The sequence below is a fragment of the Oncorhynchus masou genome, chromosome 17 (assembly GCF_036934945.1).
Source record: "Oncorhynchus masou masou isolate Uvic2021 chromosome 17, UVic_Omas_1.1, whole genome shotgun sequence".
NCBI lineage: Eukaryota > Metazoa > Chordata > Actinopteri > Salmoniformes > Salmonidae > Oncorhynchus > Oncorhynchus masou.
In genome coordinates, this window is record NC_088228.1 from 31,303,116 (window position 1) to 31,319,589 (window position 16,474).

Here is a 16,474-nt window from a genome sequence, read left to right on the forward strand (position 1 = left end):
GTACACTACCGTTCAAAAGTTTGGGGTGACTTAGAAATGTCCTTGTTTTTGAAAGAAAAGGAAATACAGTGTAGACATTGTTAATGTTGTAAATTACTATTGTAGCTGGAAACAGAGGCCCATTATCAGCAACCATCACTCCTGTGTTCCAATGGCACGTTGTGTTAGCTAAGTTTATAATTTTAAAAGGCTGATTGATCATTAGAAAACCCTTTTGCAGTTATGATACCTACTAAAATTGGTCAAGTAAGCGAAAAATGTGATTGCAGTTATTGGACGTCATGTTATTCTGTACTCCGTACTTATAGCGGGTGTGTGTGTGGTTATTTCTATGCAATGACATATAATTAGAGACACACCAAGCATTTTCATCTAGGTTTATTATTATTTTTTTTAAATAAAACACAGGAACAATCTTAACCATTTGAGGCACTTTGGAGTCTCATAATGCTAAAGGCAGAATTATGTATCTACAATAAACAACGCAGAAAACAACTTCATTAATTTACACTAGCTATGTTTCCATCAACTTGGCCAGAGATTTTTTTTGGTCGACATTTAGAACGTTTGCATCGAAAATAAATGCAACAATTGTCTGAAAACCAGCAGGCCCCTGGACCTCGTAGGGTAAGAGTTGAGTACCCCTGACTGAGTGTCAAACACAAATTAAATGGTTGAAGTGTTTCCATGATCCATTTAGGCAAATTGCGCATTAATAAATTGCCTGTATGCCCTCCCACCTATCTGTTTCATGTCTCAGGTAGCCCGCAAAACCCAGCATGGATAGTATGCAAGAATTGACTAATATCTGCCATTTCTAATCATTCTGATTTGCCAACGTATCGCCACAGTCGTTGCAATGGTAGAAATTGCAATCTTGTAGAAAACAAACTGGATGGTGATACTTGGGTAACAATTTACTTAACAGCCAGTGTCATAACACATTATGACACGGTCATAACCATGTCATAATATGTCATAACAGCGTATAACCTGGCGTAATATGGTCATAACACTGTCATGACCAATATATTTACGCCTGTTGTGACATATATTGCATCATTTTATGGCTGGTTAACACCCCTACTCTTATGATAAGAGAGTCATGACACCCATTTAAAAATTCACTCTTGTCGAACAGATAAAAATGCTGTCGATCTTTCAAACATTTCTCCCATGGCTGCCGTTTCCATTAAATGTGTCGCAATGTTTGTGTTGTTGTTGCAACATTGCTTTTGTCTAATAAATCTGGGTAAATGGAAACCTGCCTTCTGAAAGTTTTAAAGGCCCAGTGCAGTCAAAATTCTATATTTCCTGTGTTTTATATCATATTGTACAACACAGCTCATGAAACTTAAGACCATAAAAGTGGGACATAACTTGACTCATCGCGCTCTAGCAACTCCTTTCAGCGGGCCAGGCGCTTGCAGACTCACTTCTGTTGTCAGTTTAAAAGTGTTTCCTCCGACACATTGATGCAGCTGGCTTCCGGGTTAAGTGAGTAAGTGTTGAGGCGCGGCTTGGCAGGTCATGTTTCTGAGGACGCATCAGTTGACCTTTGCCTCTCCCAAGCCCGTTAGGGAGTTGCAGAAATGAAACCAAACAAGAGGGTTCTATTGTGATAGGTGGAATGGGCTGAGAGTGGCTGAGGGGTGTGATTAAATAATTTATGTTTGGTAATGTATTACTGATATGTGATTGCTTTAAATAAAAGTACCATGTATGTAAAATGTGTATGCAAAATGTGTATGTAAAATGTGTATGTAAAATGTATGTATATGTAGCAGAAAAGTTGTAAAAGTAGAAAAAGATATGTGTCCTCCGAAGGAGGGTTAAAAATACACGTAAAATATATATATATATAATAATGGAATTGGGGAGAAAAGGGTGGTAAAACAATAATAAAATGCTTTCCATTTTCAAGACAGATTCCTAAATATGAGAAAATATGTCAACTTAAACTTATGAGGATATACACTGAGTGTACAAAACATTAAGGACACCTGCTCTTTCCATGACATAGGCTGACCAGGTGAAACCAGGGGAAAGATATGATCCCTTATTGATGTCACTTGTTAAATCCACTTCAATCAGTGTACAGTGCCTTGCAAAAGTATTCATCCCCTTTGGCGTATTTCCTATTTTGTTGCATTACAACCTGTAATTTAACTGGATTTTTATTTGGATTTCACGTAATTGACATACACAAATAGCCCAAATTGGTGAAGTGAAGTGAAAAAAATTGCTTGTTTCTAAAAATACAAATTTAAATGGAAAAGTGGTATGTGCATATGTATTCACCCCCTTTGCTATGAAGCCCCTAAATAAGATCTGGTGCAACCAATTACCTTCAGAAGTCACATAATTACTTAAATAAAGTCCACCTGTGTGCAATAAGTGTCACATGATCTGTCACATGATCTCAGTATATATTAAAAAATTGAAAGAACATGGCACCACAACAACAAGAGAGGGCTGCCCACCAAAACTCACAGACCAGGCAAGGCGGGCATTAATCAGAGAGGCAACAAAGAGACTAATTAAAACCCAGAAGGAGCTGCAAAGCACAACAGCAGAGATTGGAGTATCTGTTCATAGGACCACTTTAAGCCATACACTCCACAGAGCTTTACAGAAGAGTGTCCAGAAAAAAGTAATTGCTTAAAGTGAAAAATAAGCAAATGCATTTGGTGTTTGACAAAAGGCATGTGGGAGACTCCCCAAACATATGGAAAAAGGTACTCTGGTCAGATGAGACTAAAAGTGAGATTTTTGGGCATCAAGAAAAACGCTATGTCTGGCACAAACCCAACACCTCTCATCACCCCGAGAACACCATCCCTATGGGGATGTTTTTCATCGGCAGGGACTGGGAAACTGGTCAGAATTGAAGGAATGATGGATGGCGCTAAATACAGGGAAATACTTGAGGGAAACATGTTGTTTCAGTCCTCCAGAGATTTGACATTTGGACGGAGGTTCACTTTCCAGCAGGACAATGACCCTAGGCATTCTGCTAAAGCAACACTTGAGTGGTTTAAGGGAATATTTAAAATGTCTTGGAATGGCCTAGTCAAAGCCCAGACCTCAATCCAATTGAGAATCTGTGATATGACTTAAAGATTGCTGTATACCAGCGGAACCCATCCAACTTGAAGGAGCTTGCGTAGTTTTGCCTTGAAGAATGGGAAAAAATCCCAGTGGCTAGATGTGCCAAGCTTATAGAGACATAGCCCAAGAGACTTGCATCTGTAATTGCTGCAAAAGGTGGCTCTACAAAGTATTGACTTTGGGGGGGGGGGGGGGGTAAATAGTTATGCACGCTTAAGTTCTGATTTTTTTGTCTTATTTCTTGTTTGTTTCAGAATAAAACATATTTTGCATCTTCAAAGTGGTATGCCGGTTGTGTAAATCAAATGATACAAACCCCCATAAAATCAATTTTCATTCCAGATTGTAAGGCACAAAATAGGAAAATGCCAAGGGGTGAATACTTTCGCAAGCCACTGTAGATGAAGGGGAGGAGAAGGATTTTTAAGTCTTGAGACAATTGCAACATTATTGTATATTCGTCTCAGACAAAGGATTTAAGTGCCTTCGAATGGGGTGCTGTAGTAGGGGTCAGGTGCACCGGTTTGTGGCAAGAACTGCAACACTGCTGGATTTTTCATGCTCAACAGTTTCCTGTGTGTATAAAGAATGGTCCACCACCCAAAGACCAACTTGACATGACTGTGAGAAGCATAGGGGTCAACATGGGCCAGCATCCCTGTGAAACACTTTCGACACATTTACATTTATACATTTTAGTCATTTAGCAAATGGGTGCAACTCAATATTAGGCAAGTGTCCTATGTCTTGTACACTCAGTGTACATCTTCTACTATGTGCATTGTACTGTATATGTACAATGTGTTAAAATGTAGCAAAGTCAATTCATTCATTATCTACCCCACAAAAACAGCAGAAATTATCAGAAATTGGTTGTTTAAATTTTCAAAACAACAACCTACTTACCTTTTTCTGTCACTGCAAAATGCTAAATAAAAATGTAATCTTACAACAACGCTTTGAAAACTAGAGTGAAATAAAATCTTACTCTATGGAGAACAGTTTTGCTCAAACCTCTGCTGATGAAACAGCATTTGTCCTATAAGATTTCACATCTTATCTTTCAACATAACCCATACATATCCAGCATTTCTTCCTCAAATAAATTATTAATGCATATTTTTCTAAATGTCTTAATACAACTCAAAATTAGTTAAAAGGTTCCAAGTTCAAATCTGAACAGTTAGGAATGTCTAGATTACTTTTCACATTTGGTTCACCGTCCTTTTCTTAAACATCATCAGGATTCAATCGTAGTGCCATTAAAATGTGCTTACCACGGTATTGCTTTTAACTAGACCACCATTTAAAAAAGACACACTTGCATATTGTTATAGTTTTAAAGACAAATTAAATGTATTCTGTCAAATTAATCCAGTTCAAAAGCAAGGTTAAATTAATAATCCCAGTAAAAATAATTCTAAATATATTGCCATCATGGTTCATTTTATATCTCCCTATATTCGTAAGTAGCTAAAATAAGAAATGTTTGAATAAGCAACATATGCATATATTAACTATGTTCAAGCTATGTTATAGCACAAAAAGACACCCTAATAATAGGATACACTACTACTGTATTTAGTGATATCTTCATGTTTGTTTTTCCTTTTTTTGTTTACCATTGTTTTGATATCACATGTAAATAGTGCCTATTTTGTGTGCTCCTGATCTGACACGTCACACTGCTGGTTTCTCCTTGTGATAAAGCTAAATCTATTCAGGCAGAGCAATCGATTCACGCTCCAAAGATTTTACCTATCTTGTCTCATTTCACATCTTCCATTATCCACAGAATATGGACCTGGAGATTGAAAATTACTTTTCACTAAGATTACTGTACCACGTGAAGTTAATAATTCCTAAATCCATACAGAACTCTTTCCATTTTTTACAACGGTCCCAGCTTTCTCTGTAGTGGCTGATTTCGGCCTGGCTCCTTGTTTCTCCTGGGTTGTGTTGACCCTGATTTGCTCTGCCAAGGTGCTTCCAGGACTACTTGTCCTCGAGGTGGGCTGGTTCTTGTTGGTGTTGTAGGTCTGGAAGGCCATTTCGAGCTGCTCCTGGGCCACCCGTAGGTGGCGGTGCAGGCTGGCTAGGTCCGAGGGGATGTTGTCATCTGGACTGGTGCACTCTTGGTTATGTTCCTGGACATCGTTGGCCATGTTCTGCTCATGGTGCATAATTAGACTGTTGGGGATAATCCGGTTGGGCCTGTCTGACTTCATGACCAGGTTGTACCCGGGGGGAGAGGCGGGGATGTTATGGGAGTACGGGTAGCTGTACGAGGGCCGTCGACCCCCCTGATTTCTCCTCTTGCGGAGAGTGTCTCGGAATGTTCCAATGCTCAAGTGGAACATCTCACACACGTTGAGGAGCAGGCAGAGGCAGCTGACGACATACATGATGAGCAGGAAGATGGTCTTCTCCGTCGGCCGAGATATAAAGCAGTCTACATTGTGGGGACAGGGCAACTTATTGCACACATATGATGAATTAACACGGAAGCCGTAGAGAAGATACTGGCCCGCCAGGAAGCCGATCTCAAACACGGCCCGGGACAGTAGCTGAAGGACATAGATTCTCATCAGGCCCTCTTGCATGATCCGCCGGCGGCCGTCATGTTTCTGCGGCTTGGCCGGCTCAGGCTTGACTTCTTGGGCTTCCACCACCTCCTCCTGGTAGATCATAGGCTCTGCATCGTTGTCCTCATCCTCCTCCCGCACCTCCTCAAGCGGGTGGCTATCCGTCCACCTTTGAGCATGAATGAGCTTCTTCCGGCGGTGGAACTTCCGGCGCTCCAACTCTGAGGTGCGGGCTATCTTGTGGATGGCGTAGCCCAGGTACATTACTGAGGGGGTGGAGATCATGATGATCTGGAAGACCCAGAAGCGGACATGTGAGAGTGGGGCGAAGGCATCGTAGCACACATTGTCACAACCGGGCTGCTTGGTGTTACAGGTGAACTTGGTCTGCTCGTCAGAGTAGATGGACTCGCCCCCCACGGCGGTCAGCACAATGCGGAATATGATGAGCACCGTGAGCCACACTTTCCCCACAAAGGTGGAATGGTTGTGGATCTCTTCCAGAAGACGCGTGAGAAAGCTCCAGCTCATGGTGGTCATAGAGGCTTTTCAACTAGAATCTGGAAACACATAAAAAGTATAATTAAGGGTTTAGTTGACAAGAACTAACATAGACACAACACCAACAGAACTAGTCACAGCTCATACACAACACCAAATCAAATTTTATTGGTCACATACACATACAGTTGAAGTTGGAAGTTTACATACACCTTAGCCAAATACATTTAAACTCAGTTTTTCACAATTCCTGACATTTAATCCTAGTAAGAAGTCCCTATTTTAGGTCAGTTAGGATCACCACTATTTTAAGAATGTGAAATGTCAGAATAATAGTAAAGAGAATGATTTATTTCAGATTTTATTTCATACATCACATTCCCAGTGGCTCAGAAAATTACATACACTCTTAGTATTTAGTAGCATTGCCTTTAAATTGTTTAACTTGGATCAAACATAAAAACAGTTTAGGGCTAGCGGGACAGCTAGCCCTAAGGAGGTTCATGAAATCAATAACTTGCTAACATCAGATAACATTCTTATATTAGCCATTTCTGAGACTCACTTAGATAATTAATTTGATGATACAGTAGTAGCAATACAAGGATATAACATTTATTGAAGAGACAGAAATGCTTATGTGGGAGGTTTTTCTGTATATATTCAAAGCCATATCCCTGAAATGCTTAGAGAAGATCTTATGTTTTGAAGTGTTGTGGTTGCAGGTTCACTTGGCACATCTAAACCTTTTCTTTTGGGTTGTTGCTATAGGCTACCAAATGCAAACAGTCAGTATCTAAATAATATGTGTGAAATGCTTGATTCTGTATGTCATGTAAACAGAGGTCTACTTTCTTGGGGACCTGTATATTGACTGGTTTTCATCAAGCTGTCCACTCAAGAGGAAGCTTCTCACTGTAACCTGTGCCTGTAATCTGGTTCAGGTTATTAAATCAACCTACCAGGTTGTTTCCAAACACTACAGGAACAAGATCATCCAGATGTATCAATCACATTTTTTCTAATACTGTAGAATTTTGTTCTAAAGCTGTATCCGTACCCATTGATTGCAGTGATCACAATAATAGGGCTATATCCAGGAAAGCCAACGTTTTGAAAGATGGGCCTAAAATAGTCTATAAGAGATCACGCAGAAGATTTTACTGTGACTCTTATGTGGATGATGTAAAAACTATGTGTGGGTATGATGTGATTAAAAAGGAGGATCCAGCCACTGCACTTGATGAATGTATGAAATTGCTACTTATTGAAAAACATGCACCTGTTAAGAAACTGACTCTTAGAACTGTTGACCTCGACAGGATCCGTGTCCCTAAACCAGGATGGTTGTTGCTAACGTGCGCTAATGTGACTAGAATGATGTTGTATACTACAGCCAACCTTCCGGAACATAGACATGTCTTATATGAGCAGAAAGCTTATATTCTTGTTAATCTAACTGCAGTGTCCAATTAGCAGTAGCTATTACAGGGGGAAAAATACCATGTTATTGTTTGAGGGGAGTACACAAAAAAAATATATATATATCACGGCAACTGGTGTGATATATTCACCTCTGAAGGTAAATGACATACTTACAATCAGTAACCTTGCTCTGATTTGTCATCCTGAGGGTCCCAGAGGTAAAATGAAGCATAGTTTTGTTTGATTAAATCCCTTTTTATGTTCAAATGTAGGATTTGGGGTCTACAGTTTGACCCCACTGCTGTCTCTGACTCCACTCCCACTCCACCCAGACATCTAGATATGTGAAAGTTAGTGTATAAGCTAATGGTCCATCATGTATGACATTCCTGGGAGTGTGCAAGCTTAAATTCTGTATTACCATAGCATTTGTGTATGTTCTCTATAGTTATGTACTTGAAATATATCAATTGACCAATTCGGCACATTTGGGCAAACCTCTGGCAGACTTGATACAAAATATGTGGAAGTAATGTAATTCTCCACTGCATCAGTCTTAAACTTTGTACACACACCGCTGCCATCTGGTGGCCAAAATCTAAATTACACCCAGACTCCTATCTGAAAGTATGGTCTTTCTCTTTTATCTTTTACCAGATCTAATGTGTTATATCATATCCTATCTCCTACATTAATTTCACATTTCCACAAACTTAAAAGTGTTTACTTTCAAATGGTATCAAGAATATGCATATCCTTGCTTCAGGACCTGAGCTACAGGAAGTTAGATTTTGGTATGTCATTTTAGGCAAACACATAAAGCATAAAAAAAGGTCAGATCCTTGCTTCATGGATTGATGAGGAATTGAAAAACTATGGTTGAAAGAGATGGGACAAAAGGAGTAGGTAATAAGTCTGGCTGCACATCTGACTGGCTGACTTACTGCAAATTGAGACATTATGTGACTAAACTCAACAAAAAGAAGAAGAAACTGTACTATGAAGCCAAGATCAATGATATAAGAATGATGTATACACACTGTCTATAGTTATCCCAACACCACAATCAAGACAATCTGGCCTATACACCATCTCTATTAGTTTACTCAAATACTCAAAACACTGGTACCACCTACATGTACTCACACAACTACCCCCCGTCCCCCCCCCCCCCCCCCCCCCCCGTCTGTCCCACTCAGAGTATATTGATGACGGAGGACAACCCAAACCAGAGGGGTTTTGCCTTTGCATTTTCACACGACCACCGGAACTCCTAACCTCTGTATTAAAGGTGAAAATCTCCAGTGAAAATGGAGATTTGAAAATCTCACCTTTAAAAGTTAATATTCTGTGAACTTATGCCCAAATAATGTCGTCCTATTCTCATATTTGTGGCCAAAGCATAAATTGGAGAAAAATACACTTAAAAATCCACACCTCAAACAGACCATTTACATTTTTTTGCTATTTCCTCAAATAACATGATCTCATGTTGGCTCATTGGCTGTGCTGTCCAATCAGCAGTCTACTTGAATGAATATTTTTAATGACAAGTGTATGCCCAGTCTCCCTCAACATTCTGTTGTTGGGGTATGCCCACACCATTACAACACAGAAAAGCTGCTTTTTAACATACTGAATTCCATGTTTTTGGAAGGAAAACTTGTTCACTCATATTGTAAACACTAGAAAGTTACTTTAAAACTTTTACTTCGACCAGATCCTAGAAGTCAAGTCTCTTTTTTTACCTTTTTCAAAGTCAACTTGTTACTGCAGATTTACCTAAATTAGTTGATTAAACCTTTTGCTTTCTTTTAATTTACCAAATTATATGATACAGAGCAATTGTGTTATGATCCTCATATTCCTATAAAATATGTTTGTGAACTTTTTGCAAACATTAAAATATTTATTTGAGATGAACAATTCCACTCTCATCCCAACATGTAGGCAAAACAGATTTAAATAATATATTTGCACACAACTTTTGCAATAATAGTACATAATGACAATGCAACACAACAGACTAATGTTAATTAAAAGCAACAACTATGAACATAATCCCTGGGACCTATTTGAAATTAATAAACAGATTGTTCTCACTCGCTTCCATGTGCAAAAAATGTGGTTCTAAATTAGCATTTTTGGTATCTTTTTTCTTAAACATTATAATTATAAAACACAAATAAAACTATTGGAGTGCATTATTTTTTTATAATTCTAATAATCAATTCAATTTAGCAAAAGACTTGAAAAAAACTGCTGACATACTATATCACACACAGTGGTATAGTGGTGTAAATACAAGTAAACACAGTTTTGTTCCCAACTTTTTTACTTTGCGCAACAGTTTACCCACCTTTTTGTGGAAAAATGCATTAAAAGTATTGGGAGCGTTACCTTAGACAAGTAACAAGTATGCATATATAGTGAGAGGATATGTACATGACCTTGTGTATAGATTACTCAAAAGCTTCTACTATTCTCATACTGTTTAATGATTAATGATGCAGCTTCTCGATGACTGAATGAAGGGATATTTAGATGAATTCTCTCCAAGCTAAAGAAAGGTAGTGAGTGACACACCTGGGTTATATCAAGATAGGAGGCATATGGGGGAGGAGAGAGAGAAGGCAGATGTGGAGGTGTCTCTGTGTGCTATACTCTTATTCGGAGAGAAAATCCCTATACTGTAGGTTCCCCTGAATGTTGAACTGGGACTCTCAGATTGATTTTAAAGGAAGAGAAGTAGGCCATCTATGCTTCTCCCAGGATGTTCTCCCACTAGTGTCCCTACTCCCCTCACACACAGAGCAGACTGACTGCCTGCTTTGTGAGTTGATAGTATCATGACTGTATAGCAGCACTGTCTCCGCTAGCTGCCATCTGAGTGAAAACAGTGAACAGGAGAGGCTTGTTCGTCTGTCTAGCTACCACGAGGCCACGAGGCATGCCCTCCAGACCCACCAGACCCTGTGCTGCTGCTGTCTCACACCGGGGAGAGAGGGGCAGCTAGCACCACATGGCCAGGCCACAGACGGCAGCTACCACCACATGGCCAGGCCACAGACGGCAGCTACCGTGGGCAATATAAGGTGGGTGAGCCCTCATGTGAAACACGTATCTAGTATTATAAGTTAGTAAACTGTTAATAAACTGTTCATAAAATGAATAAAGTGAGTTTACATTTTACTACAATACATCCCTGCCGAGAACTTGAGGATAGGCAGGTTTGTTTAACTGAAGCCCAGTAAGGATTATGGCTAGGCATTATAATGAAGGGTGCCCCATGAGAGCATGCTTTGGAAGTGATTGGCTGCTGTGTACATCAATTCAGTGTGGGTTGTTTGCAACATTATTTTATGCAGTTGGTTGAACTGGAACTGGAAAAGAGAAAAAGTTTGTGTAACTTGTTAGCTTTACTCTTTCGCTGTGTGATATTGCCGTGTTTTATTTAAGGATCTCTACATGTTAATTCCATGCTAGATGTCGTAGGTTACCAATGCAAGAAAGCAATAAACATGTTTCATGCTCATTGCCCTTTGGGGATTAGTAAATATAAATATTTCATTTCTGTTAACAACATGTTTTAACAATAATGTTGGAAGAATTCTGATAGAACAAACTGATTTGAGACTGATTGAAATTACTATATGCATGTATGAGTTTTAATTCTAGGCGTTACTACCAGTTTTTGTTTTTATTCCCTTTATTAGGGTTGCAAAGGGAGTTATATTACTGGAAACTTTAGAACTTTAGAAGGATTTTATGTAGTCTATCTCAAGACCCTTTTGGGTACCTCAGATTATCACATGTGTCCGTAACTATCTATGTCCCTCTGTGTGGCCTTCCCACATGTACAATATTTGAAATAATTAAATTCGAGGATTTTAAAATAAATAATAGAATGACAAATCTGTAAAACATTATCCTAAATATAAACCATGAACTCAGTCAGTGAATATCATTGGTGTTATATATGAGGCTTTCAGCATGAAATATACTTCATATATATTTATTTCACCATATCAATATGTATTTGTTGTCAATGTTTTGGCATCAAAATGGTGGCAGTTGTGAAGAAAAGTCAATAGTTGCAGTTCATTTATAATAAGGCTTTATTCACTTAAATCATATGATCTATAGTCAATAGTTGCAGTTAATTGAAAATAAGGTTTTATTCACTTAAATCATATGGTCTATCTACTTGAAACGCATGGACAATATGGACACAGATATATAGTTTTCATTTTTTATATGAATACACATTTTTTAAGTTATTGAAGTACAAGCTTTGCAACCCTATTCTTAATATCAATCAATCGTGTAAATATTGATTTCAGCATCCGCATTAGCTGAAGGGGAAAAAAATGACTGTGTGATGTGACAAAATTAAAAGCATTGTTTTTATGTAGGCTATCTTTCCATTTCCGTATAACAACATAAGTTTTGTTCTCCCATTGAAGGTGATCCCACCTGACTTGTCCTCATGATCTTGACCTTTGACCTGTGTCCTGATATGAATAAGTAATGTATAATTATAGTTTACCACTTTTATTCATCATTAAACATAATCTAACCCAATATTTTGAACACATGTAAAATATATTTCAAATGGTACAAATCTGTATAACAAGAAAACAATAATGAGAACTGCATCTCTATGTCTTATAGAACAATTATTTATTAGCCTGGTGTAAACAAGTTGCAGTAACACCTTGCCGTAATTGCGTGGAATTCTTCTCTGGATTTTATATATTTTTTATGACATGTTTTATTTATTTATGGTAACACAGCCAAAACACAACTGTAAGGATGAAAGAAAAAAGACAAAAACACCCACCCAGTCATCCCCCCTCCCCAACCCACATAGGACCACGTTTATTGATGATATCATAACGGTTCTCTTAATATTAGTCCATAACTCAACATTTTCTCTCTATCCCGACCATATATGGCCAACTGAGATCAACCAATTTGAGAAATTTAACAAATGTTTAGGTCGTAGCGGCCTGAGAGAATATACATGATAAAGACTTACAAATGACCTGGTGTCAGGGGTGTACGTCAAGATGAACTACTTTTCTTTATCTGCTGCAAAATAATATCCTTCCAGCTTTACACAGTGGGACTAAAATATGTGTCTGTTTTTTAAATAAAACTGGTGCCTGAGGAGACACATTGGGCTCATCTCAATACATATTTCTGCACCATACATTTACCCTGTTGATTTAAAAACCATGCTACATTTGACATACAATTCAAATGACACGTTCTACACCTGAATTCTGCATCAAAGTATTGTAACCTCATTTCAAATGTTCAGCCGACAACACCTACAGTATGACAGAGGAAAGAGCTACGCATCCTAGGGTTTGGGAGAGAACGGACAAAACCCACCTGGAGAAGAAGTTGGACTGCACGCTCTGTTCAGACATAACTTTGTCCACATTTTCACAGCCATCCCGTGCCAAGTCCGTGCCGATGGCATGGAGGATCCATCCTAATCCTGATCTGACGCTGTGACACACTAGCTAACAACAACATCATCTCCCCCACATGGTAAAAACAACAAACACTGTATGATTAGACTACTTAGCCTTTTCTGTTTTCCTCTCCTGACTTATCCACACAGTGAGGACGGAACTGAACTTTTTCTCCTGTGAATGCCTCACATTCTGACTCGTGTCTGTTTTCTATTACGCCAGCCTTTTGCCCAAGAAGGAATTATAAAAAAGAGAAGGAGAAAGACAAGGAAAAAATGTCTCACTCCCCACCCTGGCAAGTGACCCTGTACCAGAGGGTCAAATTTAAGGACATCTGACTGCAGATTGAAATTAACACCCACCCAGCTGAGAGAGGCTTGTTAGTGGCAACACCTCCAGCCTTCCCCTTCCCTACCACTCCCTGTAGCTCAACACTTCTAAACACTCACCACCCTATAGCTCAACACTGCTCAACATTCACCCCCTATAGCTCAACATTGCTCAACACTCACCCCCCTGTAACCCAACACTGCTCAAAACTCACTCCCCTGTAGCTCAACACTGCTCAACACCCCCCCTATAGCACAACACTGCTCAACACCCCCCATAGCTCAACACTGCTCAACACTCAGCCTCCTATAGCGCAACACTGCTCAAAACTCACCCCCTATAGCTCAACACTGCTCAACACTCACCCCCTATAGCTCATCACTCACTCCCCTGTAGCTCAACACTACTCAACACTCACTCCCCTGTAGCTCAACACTGCTCAACACTCACTCCTCTGGAGCTCAACACTGCTCAGCACTCAGCCCCCTGTAGCTCAACACTACTCAACACTCACTCCCCTGTAGCTCAACACTGCTCAACACTCACTCCTCTGGAGCTCAACACTGCTCAGCACTCAGCCCCCTGTAGCTCAACACTGCTCAACACTCACTCCCCTGTAGCTCGACACTGCTCAACACCCCCCCTCTAGCTCAACACTGTTAAACGCTCACAACCCTAGAGCTCAACACTGCTCAACACTCACCCCCTATAGCTCAACACTCACCCCCTCTATAGCTCAACACTGTTAAACGCTCACCACCCTAGAGCTCAACACTGCTCAACACTCACCCCCTCTATAGCTCAACACTGTTAAACGCTCACCACCCTAGAGCTCAACACTGCTCAACACTCACCCCCTATAGCTCAACACTCACTCCCCTGTAACTCAACACTGCTCAACACTCACCCCCCTGTAGCTCAACACTACTCAACACTCACTCCCCTGTAGCTCAACACTGCTCAACACTCACTCCTCTGGAGCTCAACACTGCTCAGCACTCAGCCCCCTGTAGCTCAACACTGCTCAACACTCACTCCCCTGTAGCTCGACACTGCTCAACACCCACCCCATAGCTCAACACTGTTAAACGCTCACCACCCTAGAGCTCAACACTCACCCCCTCTATAGCTCAACACTGTTAAACGCTCACCACCCTAGAGCTCAACACTGCTCAACACTCACCCCCTATAGCTCATCACTCACTCCCCTGTAACTCAACACTGCTCAACACTCACCCCCCTGTAGCTCAACACTACTCAACACTCACTCCCCTGTAGCTCAACACTGCTCAACACTCACTCCTCTGGAGCTCAACACTGCTCAGCACTCAGCCCCCTGTAGCTCAACACTGCTCAACACTCACTCCCCTGTAGCTCGACACTGCTCAACACCCCCTCTAGCTCAACACTGTTAAACGCTCACAACCCTAGAGCTCAACACTGCTCAACACTCACCCCCTATAGCTCAACACTCACCCCCTCTATAGCTCAACACTGTTAAACGCTCACCACCCTAGAGCTCAACACTGCTCAACACTCACCCCCTCTATAGCTCAACACTGTTAAACGCTCACCACCCTAGAGCTCAACACTGCTCAACACTCACCCCCTATAGCTCAACACTCACTCCCCTGTAACTCAACACTGCTCAACACTCACCCCCCTGTAGCTCAACACTACTCAACACTCACTCCCCTGTAGTTCAACACTGCTCAACACTCACTCCTCTGGAGCTCAACACTGCTCAGCACTCAGCCCCCTGTAGCTCAACACTGCTCAACACTCACTTCCCTGTAGCTCGACACTGCTCAACACCCCCCCCCCCCTCTAGCTCAACACTGATCAACACCCCCCCATAGCTCAACACTGCTCAACACTCACTCCCCTGTAGCTCAACACTGCTCAACACTCATTCCCCTGTAACTCAACACTGCTCAACACTCACCCCCCTGTAGCTCAACACTGCTCAACACTCACTCCCCTGTAACTCAACACTGCTCAACACTCACTCCTCTGTAGCTCAACACTGCTTAACACTCACTCCTCTGTAGCTCAACACTGCTCAACACTCACTCCTCTGTAGCTCAACACTGCTCAACACTCACTCCCCTGTAACCCAACACTGCTCAACACTCACTCCTCTGTAGCTTAACAAAGATGATGACAGCTCTTCCTCTCTCTGATCTCAGCAAGACATGGTGCACCACACAACTGCCTCTCCTCACTTCCCCATGCCTAGGGTACCTGTAAAGTTAGTTGTGGATGTGATAGCTTGCCTTGAAAATACACAATGTGGAAAGTAGATGCATCTGCATAGTAGTTGGCATATGGATGGTCGCGCATATAAGTATGAATGCTCTCTCTCTCTCTCACTCTCTTTCTCTCTGTCATTTAATTACACAAACACTCACACAGACCAACACCTACTGCAATTGTATATTTATATACAGTACAACAGATGTCCTTAATTATAACAAACAACAATGGAGAGAGAGAGAGGGTTAGCCTGCTGGGATATCCACTCTCCAAAGTGCCACACAGAGATAAAAAACACATTGCCTTCGAGCAGATCCGCTTTAATGTATCCAACAGGTACACTCAGTCATATCAAGTGTCCAAATATTTAGATGTTCCATCCAGGCGAATGGCCAGAGATGGGACTGGTGGACAAGTCCCACTCCACACTACACTCCACGTCTTTTCCGACATGGTGTTTACACTCAAGGCTTTTTGTCAGGCCGTAGAACTGAAAGCACAATGTTACTAAGCGCATGTGACTGCTTTTTTCATATGACTAAAATGCATCTGAGTACAGTAGAGGCAAACCATGTACCTCATTCATACCATATGGTTCTTTGCCCATGAATATTTGTCTCCATGAAGAAAACCCGAGCTGATATACTTAATTTCTAATTGAAAAAATTGTTCCTCAATCACTTTTATTGTGAGCCAGCCATCGTACTACTGTTTAATACTGGAGGTGACAGTCTGTCACGCCCTGACCTTAGAGATCCTTATTATTCTCTGTTTGGTTAG

At 40.7% G+C, this 16,474-nt stretch overlaps 1 protein-coding gene across 2 annotated transcripts in view; it reads right to left on the reverse strand.

Annotated features, from left to right (window-relative positions):
* Positions 1–362: 362 nt before the first annotated feature.
* Positions 363–16,474, reverse strand: part of LOC135558849 (gap junction gamma-1 protein-like) — a 35,866-nt gene continuing 19,754 nt past the window's right edge. The window contains exons 1-2 of one of the 2 annotated variants that reach the window (XM_064993023.1): positions 13,023–13,500; positions 363–6,256 (exon numbers count right to left, since the gene is read on the reverse strand). In XM_064993023.1, coding sequence (XP_064849095.1) covers positions 4,974–6,236 — 1,263 coding nt within the window. In that variant the 5' untranslated portion in view covers positions 6,237–6,256; positions 13,023–13,500 and the 3' untranslated portion in view covers positions 363–4,973. Of the gene's footprint in view, positions 6,257–13,022; positions 13,501–16,474 lie in introns of those variants that run through there. The other variant, XM_064993022.1, reaches the window with a different exon arrangement.